Source organism: Hyperolius riggenbachi, chromosome 9, assembly GCF_040937935.1.
Source record: "Hyperolius riggenbachi isolate aHypRig1 chromosome 9, aHypRig1.pri, whole genome shotgun sequence".
In the NCBI taxonomy this organism is placed as follows: Eukaryota; Metazoa; Chordata; class Amphibia; order Anura; family Hyperoliidae; genus Hyperolius; species Hyperolius riggenbachi.
In genome coordinates, this window is record NC_090654.1 from 62,820,094 (window position 1) to 62,834,367 (window position 14,274).

Sequence of the window (14,274 nt, forward strand, 5' to 3'; positions counted from 1 at the left end):
GAGCTGGAATCAATAGGAAGGTGATCTTCTCTGCCACTATTCTTACTCAGGGGAGTGGAGACCACACAGGGGGACAAGCCAGGGAGTCCCCGACGTCGTGGTGGGTCAGCGGTTCGTATCGGTGGTCATTCGTAAGTTGGGGATTCCCTGTCTTTGGAATATAAGACGCAGGGACTTTTTCTCCTCATTTTTTGTAGAGAAAATACGGTAAATAAGAGGAGCACTGTATATAAAGATCAGACTGTGCTACTGGATAGGAAAGTTGCTGGTTAATAATCTTAAAGGGAACCTGAAGCGAGGAAAATTATTGAATATAAACACATGACTTAGCTGCAAATGAATATTACATACTAACCTCACAGTAAGTTCCTCTCAGAAGCTCACCATTTTCTTCTTACAGTGATCCCCTCCAGAAAATTCCATTGATCACAGTGGACAAATGGGACGCAGGAGAGGAGAAAGAGATTAAGTAGTAGACTACACAGGAGGTAAGTATGACCTGTGTATGGTTATTATGACTTTTTATTTTCAGTTCAGGTTCTCTTTAAGGATGAACTTGTGCTATACGTTTGGAGAAGAGAGTGTTTATTCTTTATTAAGTAATCGACTTTGATCATTCAAGTATTACACCCTGTGAGAAAGTCTTGTTTGCAACTGGTTCTTAGAGATTTTTAATTTATTTTATTTAGTCTAATTGTTAAATAATTTGAGATACATATATTTTTATATACCATATCAGAGTTTGTATATTCTCCCCAGGTCTGTGTGAGTTTCCTCCAGGCACTTTGGTTTTCTCCCAGATCCCCAAAACATATGGATAACTTAATTAGCCTTAGAACTACAATAGACATTTGACTGCAGTAGGGATTAGGTTGTGAGCCCCCTCGGAGGGACAGTAGTAACATGACTATATACGGTAGTTTGTAAAGCGCTGCAGAAGATGTTGTTGGAAGATGTTATAAATACTAAATAATAATATTGGATCTCTTAAAGGCGCCAGCAACTTAAAATCTTTATTGTTGCGTATGACCATATGGGAAGTGGAAAACTGCTGGCTGACTGTCTTCATTTTGAACACTTCACCTATTGCTGAGTAGAAATGGTGGCGAACTGCTTGCTGGCAAACATCTATGGGCAGCCTGGGTTTGTACTTCTTCCGGGTTGCAATGTCCCACAGTAGTACGCATGCCCTGGCCCGGCGGTGCGCGTACTTGATTGCGCGCCTGTGGCCGGGCACGCTCATGTGCAAAGCATACTACTGTGGGACATTGCAACCCAGAAGTAGTACAGGCCCAGGCTGCCCATAGCTATTCGCGAGGAGCAGTTCACCTATGCAGGCGAGCTATTTGCATACATCACTATTTCTGAGTCTGTGTGCTATGCTTTAGTATCTCTGGATCTAAAACACTGCCACTGGTATATAATGCAATGTGCCGCTTAGATTCCTGCTTTAAGTGATGACTCATGAACAGTTTGCCTTTTAAGGCGACAACATTGCCCTTTACACTATCTGCTTGACCAACACATAATAAGAGTAGTCAGAGTGATGATCTGGATGTTGTAAATCATAATTAAATACGACGGCTGCTTTACCTACATTTCAGTTAATAGGAATTACACGCTTGTCTGGGTAATCTTACCAGTTCTGGGGGTGATGTAGAAGACAGGTGGACTCATACCACCAGCAATACTGTACTGCACGTTATTAAATGGATAGTCAGCATCAGTGGCGTTCAGTTGTCCCACAATGGTCTTGTTGTTGATTGGTTTGTTTTCATTGACACTATAGGTATACGGTCCATTACACTTAGGATCATAATTGTTCACTGGGGTGACCGTGACAAAGATTGTAATATTGGCTGAAAACCAAATACAAACAAGTTTATATAATATTACCCAAACATGCAAACATAATTCCATCTCTTCTGCATGGATTCCTAAATAAACAAAAAAAAAATAAAAAAGTGTAGAGCAACATAAACTAATATGTGACCGTGGAGAAACCGGCTTCTCTTTCCCCTCTCCAGTGCTCCACCTCAGTCTGTAGAGTAGTGCAGGGGACAGTAGCGGACTAAGGGGTGGCTGCAGGAGCAGGCCGCTTTGGGTGTCATCAGGGCAGGGGGTGACACCAGAGATGATGAGTATTGCGAGCAGAAGAAAGCTGTGCCATTAACTCACCTGCTCCACTGCCGGAATCCACCCATGTCCGACCTCGTGTCACCACTCAGCTCTCCCCCTAGTGCTGACATCTCTTCCAGCACGCGAGTTATCATGTGATGCGGGAAGACATGCCAGGCGCTAGGGGTAGAGCTGAGCGGTGAAAGGAGAATGCATCGGCAGACTCCGGCGGTGGAACAGGTTAGATAACGGCATGGCTTGCTTCTGCTTGCAATACTCTGCAGTAACAGAGTGTTAGGTGAAGGTGGGCTGCTGACAGAGTCAAGTCAAAGGTGGGGTGGGGGTACTTCAATCAGCAATTCAGAGTCGTGAGTCAGAGTTGTTATCTGCACAAAAGAGCTTCTCTGAGCTATTCAAAGAAATTGGGTCCAATACAGTCTTGTTTGCAGACTGTATTGGAGTGTGCAGATAGCTTATTATAGGTGCTGCACATGTGAGCTGTTGGTCATTTCAGATGCAGCCTTTGTGGTATGCGCTGGCCCTGTCCTTGCTGTCCATTAAAATGTAAGTTACACATTTTTGCTTAGCTGCTCCCAAGGTTATACATATGTTGTTTTTAATTTAGGTTAGGCCACTTGCCCGGAGGTCTGCCTCACCGTGGTGCAAGTGTCCAGTATATTATACTTTGCATGCAGACTATAGTGGAAGCGAAAGTTCCTCCATAGTATAAAAAATGTAGCATTTGTTTTGGACGCAGGGCATGCATTTTCAGCCTAATAGAGGTGGTGCATGCCTGAGCGATTAACCAGTCAATTGCAGCATGTTTTTAGGGATGCGCAACCTCCCCTCCTTTTCATAATTTTGCTAGAATGTAACTACCAGGTTAGCTGCTCCTAGTCGGTTTTCCTGATTTTTCCATTTACATGGTAAGTAATAGTAGTTATGCATATGATTTGTGGTGTGAGGTTTGTCACACTTGGCGAATAAACTGATTCTGATTCTGATTTGCATCTGAATTGAATGCAAAGTGGGCAGATAGCTTATTATAGGTGCTGCACATGTGAGCTGTTGGTCATTTCAGATGCAGCCTTTATGGTATGCGCTGGCCCTCTCCTTGCTGAAGAAACAGTGCAAGACAGCTTGAGATAAGGTTTCACTGCAGGAAAGTTCAGAGGGTCATTAGCTCTGCTCTGTTTTACAGCTTAACCTACAGAGTGTGGTTTCTAAATATGCAAATGTTCTAAATGCAAATATGACAGAATGATGCAGTGTCATAAATAAAGCTACGTAACTGAAAATAAAAATATGATTCTCTTTTCTTTGCTATTTATGTTCTATTAATTATCTGTATTACACATAGAATTAATTATCTCGTAAGTTTATTTTCTCTTTGGTGTCATTTAAATCAGGCGTGAAGCAGGCACTGAAAGCAACTGACTCGTAGTCACCAGTCACGTTTACTAACAATAAAAAATCTGAGAGGGTGAACCAGGGCTTAAAAAATGAAACAGCCAAATGTAACCTGACTATTAGTGGCCCTAAATGCTATGCACTGCCAATTAGTAGTATTAATTTATAAAGCACGAACATATTAATGAGTAATGAATTACTCACTCATCCTTGGTGGATTGCCACTGTCTGTCACCACAACGGTGGCTGAATACTGGAAACTGACACTGGCCATCGCATAGGAGTCATAATTCAGCGTATTATTGATCTGTCCAGAGGAGGAAAAATAACTTTATTACAGAGGAATCATTTTAATTCATATCTACTGTGACACAAGAGGATAGGTAGCGGGTGTTTTGCCTTTTGGGACAAGCACGGTACAAGCAAATTTGATATGAAACAGTCTCTGTATTTCACCAACATCACGTTTATTTGTACTGTACAGGCTACTTACCAGTATTTACACTTTGTACAGAAACTGAAAACAAAACATAAAATAAACACATTGCCCCTTAATGGGCTTGCCTCTTAATATAGTTACGCTATTAACTCCCGTCTGTTTTAAAACTGTATTTATTGTTAACCAGTTTATATATATATATATATATAGTAGGTGTGATGTGGTATTGGACAGGGTAGCCATCTTAACTAGAAGTAGCCTGTGACATCCATTTTGTCTATGTCTGTATACTGTTTGTGTAAAATCCCATCTTGTGTAAATGAGATACATAGGGCTTGATTCACAAAGCCGTGCTAAGTCATAGCACGGTCGCGCTAGCGTTTTGTGTGCTAAAATTCTCGATTGTGCGTGAATTTTAGCTTATAACAGCATCCTTTTTATAAACTAAAACTATATGGCATATATGGGCTACAACAGGCGCCCTTTGTAGCCGAATTTGGCATATATGGGTGTCACGGAACAGCCGTGAGAAACGCGGGTGAATTGGAAGGAGCCGCGCAAGTCAAATTTCTGATCGCTGTCTGGATAAATTTGTGCCGCCATTACAGGAATCAGAATGGACATTCCTGTTTTTTTTAAAGTGCAAGTTTTTCTCCTCTGCCCCTGACTGCAGGATGTCTTTTGATGTGTTAATTAGCTTAGAATGTTTATCTTTCATTACCTCTCTAGTCACCAGCTGGGGACTCTATTCAGAGAAGGCTTCCCTCCCCAGCAGGGGGCTACACCAAACCTACTCCCCCCCCCCCAGACTTCTTGGCACCGATGAATGGCCAATCTGAAAGCCTGGGTGGTATGATTTCCTGTCGGTATAAGAAAACCGAATATCGTACAGCTATGAAATTCATATAGTCTTATTCGGTAAAATCTGGCCATCGTGCTGATATGAAATTCATTGTGATAGTCCGTCCGGTTATTGAGGTATGACCCTTCTCAAGAACTGGACCCGCTGCCCTAGCCATGTCTGATGTCATATTAATCTGTATTTTCCGACAAGTATTAATCTGTTATCCCCCTAAATATAACGGGTATCGTTTGTGAGGTACGGCAGTTTGTAAGTTTAAATCCTAATATCTCTCAGAGGGAATGAACTGTCATTGGTGGGTGACTCAGAGGGGGCGGCATTGCCACACCCCCAAACCAGCTTCATCAAAAGCACATGGTTGGCAGGTGGGCCTTTATTCCTCGATTTTTCCACCTTCATGAACACACGGCCACCGTGAGGAACAAGTGGTGGCCATTTTGATTGAACTTAGCTAAAACAAAGAACTCTGCGGAACTTGAAATCAAGGACTTGATGATTTTCCCACAAAAGGACATTTTCCATGACACTAAGTATTTTTTCTCCCCTTTATTTTCATACTGTGTTATCTCATGTCTCAATAATTGTTGATTTTAATAATTTTCTGTATATATTAATTATTTATATTGCTTTCAATAAACCGACACTATCGTCAGTTGTTGTTCTAGCTACCCTATTATTCAGCATACACAGAAACCGATCCCAGGTCTCTGAAGAGACGCTACTATTGTTTGTTGTTGGCTAGACAGAATACAGCGTGTTTTAACCGTTTTATTTGTAGGTCGAGAAATAGCCAGTTAGTGAGTTCCCCTGTCTCAGAAAACAGAGGTGGTGGCAGATACCCTGAAATAGTGTGTAAAGTTGTAATTACCGTATCTCACAGGCTCCCTTCTGGTTTTGTCTGCGGCCAATTCCCAACGGTTCCTACGCATTGACTGCGACCAGAGTTCGCACGATCCGTGCGCTGGCATTGTTTGGAAGGCATTTCGCGGTCTGACCACTAGGGCTCCTGTGACAATGGGCTACACCAGGCGCCCTTTGTAATGGATTTGACATATATGGGCTACACCGGACGCCCTCTGTAGCTGAATTTGGAATATATGGGCTACACCAGGAGCTCTTTGTAGCCGAAGCTGGTATATGGGCTACACCAGGTGCCCTTTGTAGCCGAAGTTGGTATATGGGCTACACCAGGCGCCCTTTTTGTAGCCGAATTTGGCATATATGGGCTACACCAGGTGCCCTTTTTTCCAGGCGCCCTTTTCAAATAGACGCGTCCACAGGGGTACCGTGTGCCTGCTCTCACTGGTCGCTGGCTGATTCTGAGGTCTGACGCTGGCTGCTGGGATGATCGACAGTGAGTGGGGGTCCTTGGCACTAAACATGGAGGGGGCACCTGTCACTACCTACACTGGGGGCACCTGTCAATACCTAAACTGGGAGGCACCGTCAACACGTAAACTAGGCGGGGAGGTCCCTGTCACTACACATGGGGGGTCCCTGTCACTACCTAAACTGTGGGGCACCTGTGTCGGAGGCGCTCACAATTTAATCCCTAGTCTAATGTCCCACCATTGCTAAGTTCATGTAACATCTTGGTCCATGGCCACGTCCATTTTTCAGCGGCTTGCCCGCCTTTTTTGCCCCCCCCCCGGAGAATTTTCTGCAGACGCCCATGGCTGTCACTTTAGCCACACTGTGCAAGACTCAGCCACCACTAGCAGTCATCCGCAACGCTACTGGTCGACCATCCACACACAGATTCCTGTACCAAATTAAATTATGAGCCCCTCTGAGGAAAAATCTCCTCAGACTTATACACTGCACACTGCTGCCAGTTTTGTAGTGCTCCATGTGACACAAACCTATAATGCTAGATGTTGCACACTGCTCTCGCTTGCAACTCCCACCCACTCAATTAGATAAAGAACAGCTTCCCACGATCAACAAAATGTTTGAACATTGACTGATTTGGCTCACATTTTTCATAGATTTTTGTTGGATTAAACGCTTTGATGTAATCCATTGTCTAATCTATTAAAAATACCAAATAGTATTTGATGGCTTTTAAAGAGAACAGGGCCTCAATCTCACCTGTAGTTGGGTGCCGCTCATGCGAAAAGAGTAGAGGGAGTTGGCATTGGGTTTGATGGAGTAGGTCAGGGTAGTGCCATTATAGTCCGGATCTGTGCACTGAAAATTTGCAAGTGTAAAACCAACTGGTTCAGTCTGTGGAACCTCTTCCCTGTATGTGGAAGAAAATGGGTAAATGTCACCTACAATTCATCAAGGTAAATATTACAAACCGCAGCTCCTCACTCTGCAATGGAACAAGGAGCAAGAAACAAGCTGGAATCTCATATAATAAGCAAGTAAGAGAAGGTGGTCAACAGTGTCTAAAACAGAGGAAAAATGTAATAGGAAGTGAGAGAAGTTGTCTTGAGACTTAGCTCTGACAAGGTCATTTGCTATCTTTGTGAGAGATGGGGAGAGAGTGAGAAAGTAGTAGTGAGGAGAAATAATGTTATTCTGCATGAAGTATGCTAGTTATAATTCCCCGCAGGGCCGGATTTACCCTAAGGCACTGTAGGCACGTGCCTACAAGCGCCTGGTGATGGAAAGGCGGCTCACTCTGCTCCCCGATTGCCTCCCTCCCTTCTTCCACATGCTAATGTCCTAATGAGCGTGTAAATGACAGGTTACCCATCTGGCTCTTGGCATTCCACTGACGAGATCTCCCTTTAGTCAGTTAGTAATTATTTAAGTAACAGGAAATTTGTAATTACGCACAATTATGCAACATTACAAATTATGATGAAATGAATTACGAGTTTGCAGAAAATTACAAATTACGATTTTGCATCGTAATTGCAAATGACAATGCGAAATTATGCTTATTACGAATGGTCTTATTCTGTATACTTTGACCGTACACAGCTCTTGTTGTGTAAAATGACCGAAGCAGGATTAAGGCCGAATAGGGCCCTGAGCGGATTTACAGATTACCAGCATCTTATCTTCTATCAGCGGCTCCCTGGCTAGAATCCCCTCCATGTCGCAACTCCTATCTGCACTCTGCTGCCTCTGCAGCAGCACGTCATCCAGCCCAGACGAACGAGTGAGCAAGGAGGACCCCTTGCTATGGTGATGGGGCTGCATGCCAGCCCCGCTCTCTCCAGCCCAGCCTGTGCAGTCAGGCATAGACTGATGATGTCAGCAGTGTCAGCCACATTGAGTACACTGACATGACGCATGCTGACTGCACAGGCTGGGCTGGAGAGAGCGCGGGTGGCACGCGGCCCCGTCACCATAGCAACGGGCGCTGCTTGCTCACTCGTTCGTCTGGGCTGGATGACGTGCTGCTGCAGAGTCAGCAGAGTACAGAGAGGAATTGCGGCACGGAGGGGCTCTAGCCAGGGATCGGCTGATAGAAGGTAAGATGCTGGCTCCTTGGTTGGCTGATGGGGCCCTTAGACTCTGACTGGGGCCCTAAGCTACTGCTTTGTTTGCCTGGTCGGTAATCCGGCCCTGAAGCTGACTGTAATTTTTAGAATCTGTTTGTACTCTGTACGTTGTTTATGTATGGATGCTGCTCACTAGTACTTCTCTGACTCGGTAGCATAAGTGAAGTTCACAATACAGTGGCGTACCTACCATAAGGCTGCAGGTGCTCACAGCACTGGGTGTAGCCGTGGCTAGGGGTGCGGCTGTGGTGCTCAACCACTGGGTTCTTTCACCTGGCACCTTTTTTCATAGTTTGGGCAACATTCAGGAAAATAGCAGCAGGCAGTGCATGGGACTGTACTACTTCCTGTACTACATGTAACACCACTCCTCCTTCCTATCCAATGGGCAATGTGTTATCTTGCTCTCTACACACAGCTAGCAAGTGAGTGAATGTGCAGAGCAGCAGGGTGAGTGGAGAGAATGATTGCTGTGCTGCCGCTGGGACATTAGCAATGAGAGGTGGCAGGGTGTGTTTAGTGCTTCAGAAGTTTCCAGTCCTTAGTAGCCATGTGCTCTGGCTGCTGTGATACCAGAGTGCCCTAGACTATTGATTAGTTATCCTGATCAGAGTAATTAATCAATAGTGCTGGGCAGTCTGCTGTTGCAGAAACCAGCGATACAGGTGCTGACAGTCGACTTCTGTAGTGAGCAGAGGAGCAAGCTCCAGGCAATTTAGATTAGCTCGATAATCTTATCTCTTTTCCCAGCTCCCCCCCCCACCCTGTTGTCTTCCCCCATGACCCTTTCCTCTTTTCAGATTTTAGTGGCTTCTTTTAACAGCATGTCCCTGCCAAACAGCACTGGTGATGTCTGCAGTCCTGATGAAAGGTCTTCCTGTTATTTCTCCTCTCCCACCAGGCTCTCTGTCTTGTTCCTCTACCTCTTTATCCCCCCCCCCCCCCTCCTCCTATGCATCCCCCTCTTTTGTATGTCCTCCTTTTCTTACTGTCCTCATAGAAGCTCACAGTGTAATCATACCATAGTCATAGTCTAATGTCCTATCATATTTTTATTGTGTATTTATATAGCACTGACATCTTCTGCAGTACTGTATAGAGTACAGAGTTTCATAACGGTGAGCTCTGTCCACATTCTGATGACTCCGTTTCCCCCAAAATTAGCAGTGACACGCTTCGCGTCCCAGCCCGTTAACCCTCCCATCAAAAAAATTGTTTTGTTTTTTTTTGTTGGGGGGGAGGAGGGGGGTGTCTGTAAATAATCAGCACCGGGTGCCAATTTCCCTAGGTACGCCACTGTCACAATACAAGGAGCATTGCAGTCTTCATCTACCTACACTTACATTTCAGTACTTGATCATGTCAGGTCTTGTGAGTGGTTTATACTTACACTACAATGGCGGGGCTGCACTGTGGAGGGAGGTCGTTGACATCAGTGACAATAATAGTCACTTTGGTGGTAGCGCTGTTACTGTGCTGGGATTGGTCATAGGCACGGACCAGCAGGACAGTAGTGACCAGAGATGGGTTGGTGTCCAGGTCTAGATTAAAGGTTGTCCTGATTTCCCCAGTCACTGCAAGACAAGCATAATTTGGTCATATATAGATGGTATATGGTTGTCATAAGTAGCAGGAACAGCGTAGGGCCCATTTCTGCTGAGAATCTAGCGTGTGTATGATGGACCAGATGTGTCACCGGGAGACGTCATCTGAGCTGAGTTCATTGTTCTACTCTTTACCCCTCTAGCTGAAATCCATGCTACTGTCCCTCCTCTTCCCTCCATAGCAACTGAATGCATTGCTGGCACTTATACACCTTATAGTGTAATTGTGCATGTGTATGCACCATAAGGAGTATGTGGTGCCAGGCAGGGGCGTAACTAGAAATCACTGGGCACCCCTGAGAAACTTTTAAGTCTTGTATGACTCCAACGCCACTGACAGGAAGTAGAGTCAGCGGCATTGCGGACATAGAAGACGTAGGTACGCAGAGCACCGTCGCCGCCTGGAACGTGGAAGTGAAAGGTGAGTTCCCCGCCCACTGCCAAAATTTCTTGAGGGGAGAGCTGGAAGCATTGGAGGGTGGGGGGGCTGAGGTGATGGAGGAGGGATTTGGGCCCCCTGCCCACCACTGTGTGCCCACTGACCCTCTACTGCGCAGCACCTCCCTTATGCCGCTGAAAACAGCTCTGGGCTGGCCCCCCACCAGGCTGGGGGCCCCCCTGCGCATGCATCCCTTCCAGGGGGTATTGCTACGCCCCTGGTGCCAGTTAGGGAGATGCTTACTGAGGGACAGCCCAACTTGGATCTTGGCTGTTCCTGCTCACCTTTGGGTGATCATACCTACGTTCCAGTTTTCCCTTCCTCCCGTTACATTCTACATGATATAGGATGAGATGGGAAATTCATCAAACAATAGGCAAGGCTATCATAATGGGAACTCGGGAGAGCAGAGGAGTTACTGTTACCACCAGAGTCCCAAACAGATAGATGAGGCCATTATGAGGTTACCTTTCCAACCTCCACCAAACACTGATATATGGTATAAGTTCAATATAACAGGAGAGGCTGCAGATCTCTGTTTCCAGACATATCCCCTAGGAGATACCTGGTTTAATGTAGTAGGTAGTGCTGGGGTTGATTAGCTCGTATATAACGTTCCTCCCGCTGGCCTTCAGCGTGGTCACAAGATATCCTGGTCCACCGTTCTCAGGGATGGTGAAAACATAAGCTAATGACCTGCAACAAAGAGGAAGAGCAAAAAACATCAAGACATTTCTTACCAGAACTAAGTCTGATCAACTCGAGAAGATTAAAGGATGCCTGAAATGAGAGGAATATTGGGTCTGCTGATTTATATTTTTTCCTTTTTAAATAATACAAATTGCTTGGCTGTCCTGCTGATCTTCTTCCTCTATATAACGGTTTAGACCTTACATCAGATGTTTCTGACTCAAGTCTGACTGGATTAGCTGCATGCTTGTTTCAGGTGTGTGATTCAGACACTACTGCAGGCAAAGTGATCAGCAGGACTGCCAGGCAACTGGGATTGTTTAACAGAAAATAAATACTGTATGTCAACCTCCATATCCCTCTCACTTCAGGTGTCCTTTAAGATGGATGATTCTATTACTACAATTGTGTATTTATATAGCTTTGACATCTTGCACAGCACTTTACAGAGTACATAGTCATGTCTCTTAAGGTGGCCATATACACGTCACCCAATGTAGCAAACAGGTCAGTCCTTCTCCGATCTGAATCTGCACATGGATTTTCAATAGATTTCTCCCTTAAATTTATTTAAATTCTATCAAACTGCAGCATTGCTCTTTTCAACACAATGCAGCGATATGGGCCGTCGGTCCCCTGCTGATTCCCCGCAGGGTCCAATTAAACAGCATTTTCTGCCCAGTCCAACTGTATTTTCGAACGATTTTTGCTGCAAATTGTTCAAAATTAAAATCGATGTAACATGTTGAGCTATAGATTTCTGGTAGATTCGATCAGAGTGATGGAATCTGCAGTTCATTAGAAGAGTTCACTATCTAAGCTGGCTGATGGTGTAATGGTTAAGGGCTCTGCCTCTGACACAGGAGACCAGGGTTCGAATCTCGGCTCTGCCTGTTCAGTAAGCCAGCACCTATTCAGTAGGAGACCTTTGGCAAGTCTCCCTTACACTGCTACTGCCAATAGAGCGCACCCTAGTGGCTGCTGCTCTGCTCTGGCGCTTTGAGTCCGCAAGGAGAAAAGCGCAATATAAATGTTATTTGTCTTGTCTAATCTATACCATATTCATGGTCTGATATATCTGCTAAAGCCTATAGGTCCATACCAACCGCAAGATTTTTTCGCGATGAACAATTGTTTTTGTGATATGGTATAACACTGTGTACAGAAAACACGTTAAAAATGATGTTTTACGACAGCAGACTAAGCATAACAATCCTTAGTTTTCAACGACTGTCATGATGGTTTACATCGAGCTGTCCACATGGGCAGCACAGTGGCATAGTGGTTAGCACTCTCGCCTTGCAGCGCTAGGTCCCCAGTTCGAATCCCAGCCAGGCCAACGTTCGCAAGGAGTTTGTATGTTCTCCCCGTGTCTGCGTGGGTTTCCTCAAGGCACTCCGGTTTCCACCCTCATCCCAAAAACATACAGATAAGTTCATTGGCTTCCCCCTAAAATTTGGCCCTAGACTATTGGCATGTGTGGACATGTGAACAAGGGGGACACTTTCTGCCACCCCTCAACTGGTGTCCCCTTCAAAATACGTGGCCGGTACACTTGCGACTCGAGGTACGTTGTGTACATGATTAAATGCCCCTGTGGTCTGGTCTATATTGGCAAAACCACTCAACGACTCAAGGAGCATCTTTCATCACACATATCAAACATTCGCGACCTGAATTTCGTGTTGGCGGTCGCACAACATTTTCACCTGCATAAACATGCAGTGTCACAATTGAGAGTAATGGCAATCGATGGGGTGCCAGACACTTGGAGGGGCTCCGACAAGGATAAGGCCTTGCTTAAAAAAGAGGCCATTTTTATCAGAAAATTAAATACCAGTGGAGTGGGAGGTTTAAATCGTGAACACGATCTTAGCTTTTATATTTAGTGATATCATAATTTCCGGTGATATATTATGTTCTCATATGTTTATTTTTGCTTTTTTTTTCAGATTTCGCTTTTAATGTAGACCCACAGCGGACCAGGTAGGAGAACAATATATTGCTTCAATATGTATATTTTTTTTTGACAGGGTGCAATGTTTTGGTCACATCTAGCTCATGCTATGATCCTTAGATGATGCGACCTAATGGTCGCGTTACATCTGAGTTTGTACTGACATCTTGTGGCCACTTTTGGCATATGTTCATATTTTTCTGCACAGTGCGACGTTTTCGTCGCATGGATTAAAAGTGAGCCATCTTGTGGCCACTTTTGGTATTTGTGTACAGTTTTCTGCATAGTGCGACGTTTTCGTCGCATGAACTAATAGTGAGCCATCTAGTGACCACTTTGAGCAATGCCGCAGCTTGGATACCCTAATGACGATGATGCGCCTACTGCTTCCGGGCTGACCCGGAAGTCGTCAGAGCGCTGGCCGCACCGATACGAGGTGCAGGCTGGAAGGGATCCACGCTGGCTGAGCATTTCCCTTTTTTGGTATGACTGCCGATCACCCTATGGAGGGGTCAGGGAGCCTTCATAGATGCAGGTACAGCAGATTTTTTTTTATTGGTCAGTTCACATTATGCATGAGCTAATTTTCATATTGAGACACTAGTTCCCTCTCAGGTCCGCTCTGGGGCCCCTCCCATTCAGGGAGGGGGTATTTAAAGGTGTCTGTTTGTCACATTTTATGGCTATTGAGCAGTTTGATAAAGGTTGTGAACCGAAACAGCAGTCTGTCACTGCTTCCACTTTGGGCTATTAAAAGAGCTTTAATACAGACATCGGTGCCGGCCCTTTTTTGCTTTACTTGGACTGTACTTCCCAGGAGGCACTGGGAAAAGGCCCTAGGCACGCTGCATCTTCTCATTGGAATGGTGCTTCCTTCTTCCTTCTGTTTTTTGGCCCTAGACTATGATACATACACTACATGATACATACATAGACATATGACTATGGTAGGGAATAGATTGTGGGCTCCTCCGAGGGACAGTTAGTGACAAAACAATTACTCTGTACAGCGCTGCATAAGATGTTGGTGCTACATAAATAATAATAATAATCGAGGTTGATCATTAAGTTTTCTGGCAAGGCAAAATGCAATTTTGTTTGAACGCAATTTTGAGAGATGGATGAAGGAAGAAACATTCGTCAGCACAGATTCCTAGATCCATCTTTCCATTTCAGCATTTTTCAATAAAGGATTGTTGTTATATAGCATCCTGGTGCGTCTTTTGGTCTCTTTTTCTTTTTGCTTTCATAATTTTCCATGATACTCTCCACAAATGCATTTGATCCAGGCACT

At 44.8% G+C, this 14,274-nt stretch overlaps 1 protein-coding gene across 1 annotated transcript in view; it reads right to left on the minus strand.

The window, feature by feature from the left end:
• Nucleotides 1-14,274, minus strand: part of LOC137533436 (cadherin-related family member 4-like) — an 84,985-nt gene that overhangs the window by 52,291 nt on the left and 18,420 nt on the right. The window contains exons 6-10 of the mRNA XM_068254827.1: nucleotides 10,899-11,029; nucleotides 9,681-9,864; nucleotides 6,921-7,071; nucleotides 3,733-3,835; nucleotides 1,641-1,859 (exon numbers count right to left, since the gene is read on the minus strand). Of these exons, the coding sequence (XP_068110928.1) occupies nucleotides 1,641-1,859; nucleotides 3,733-3,835; nucleotides 6,921-7,071; nucleotides 9,681-9,864; nucleotides 10,899-11,029 (788 nt within the window). The remainder of the gene's footprint in view (nucleotides 1-1,640; nucleotides 1,860-3,732; nucleotides 3,836-6,920; nucleotides 7,072-9,680; nucleotides 9,865-10,898; nucleotides 11,030-14,274) is intronic.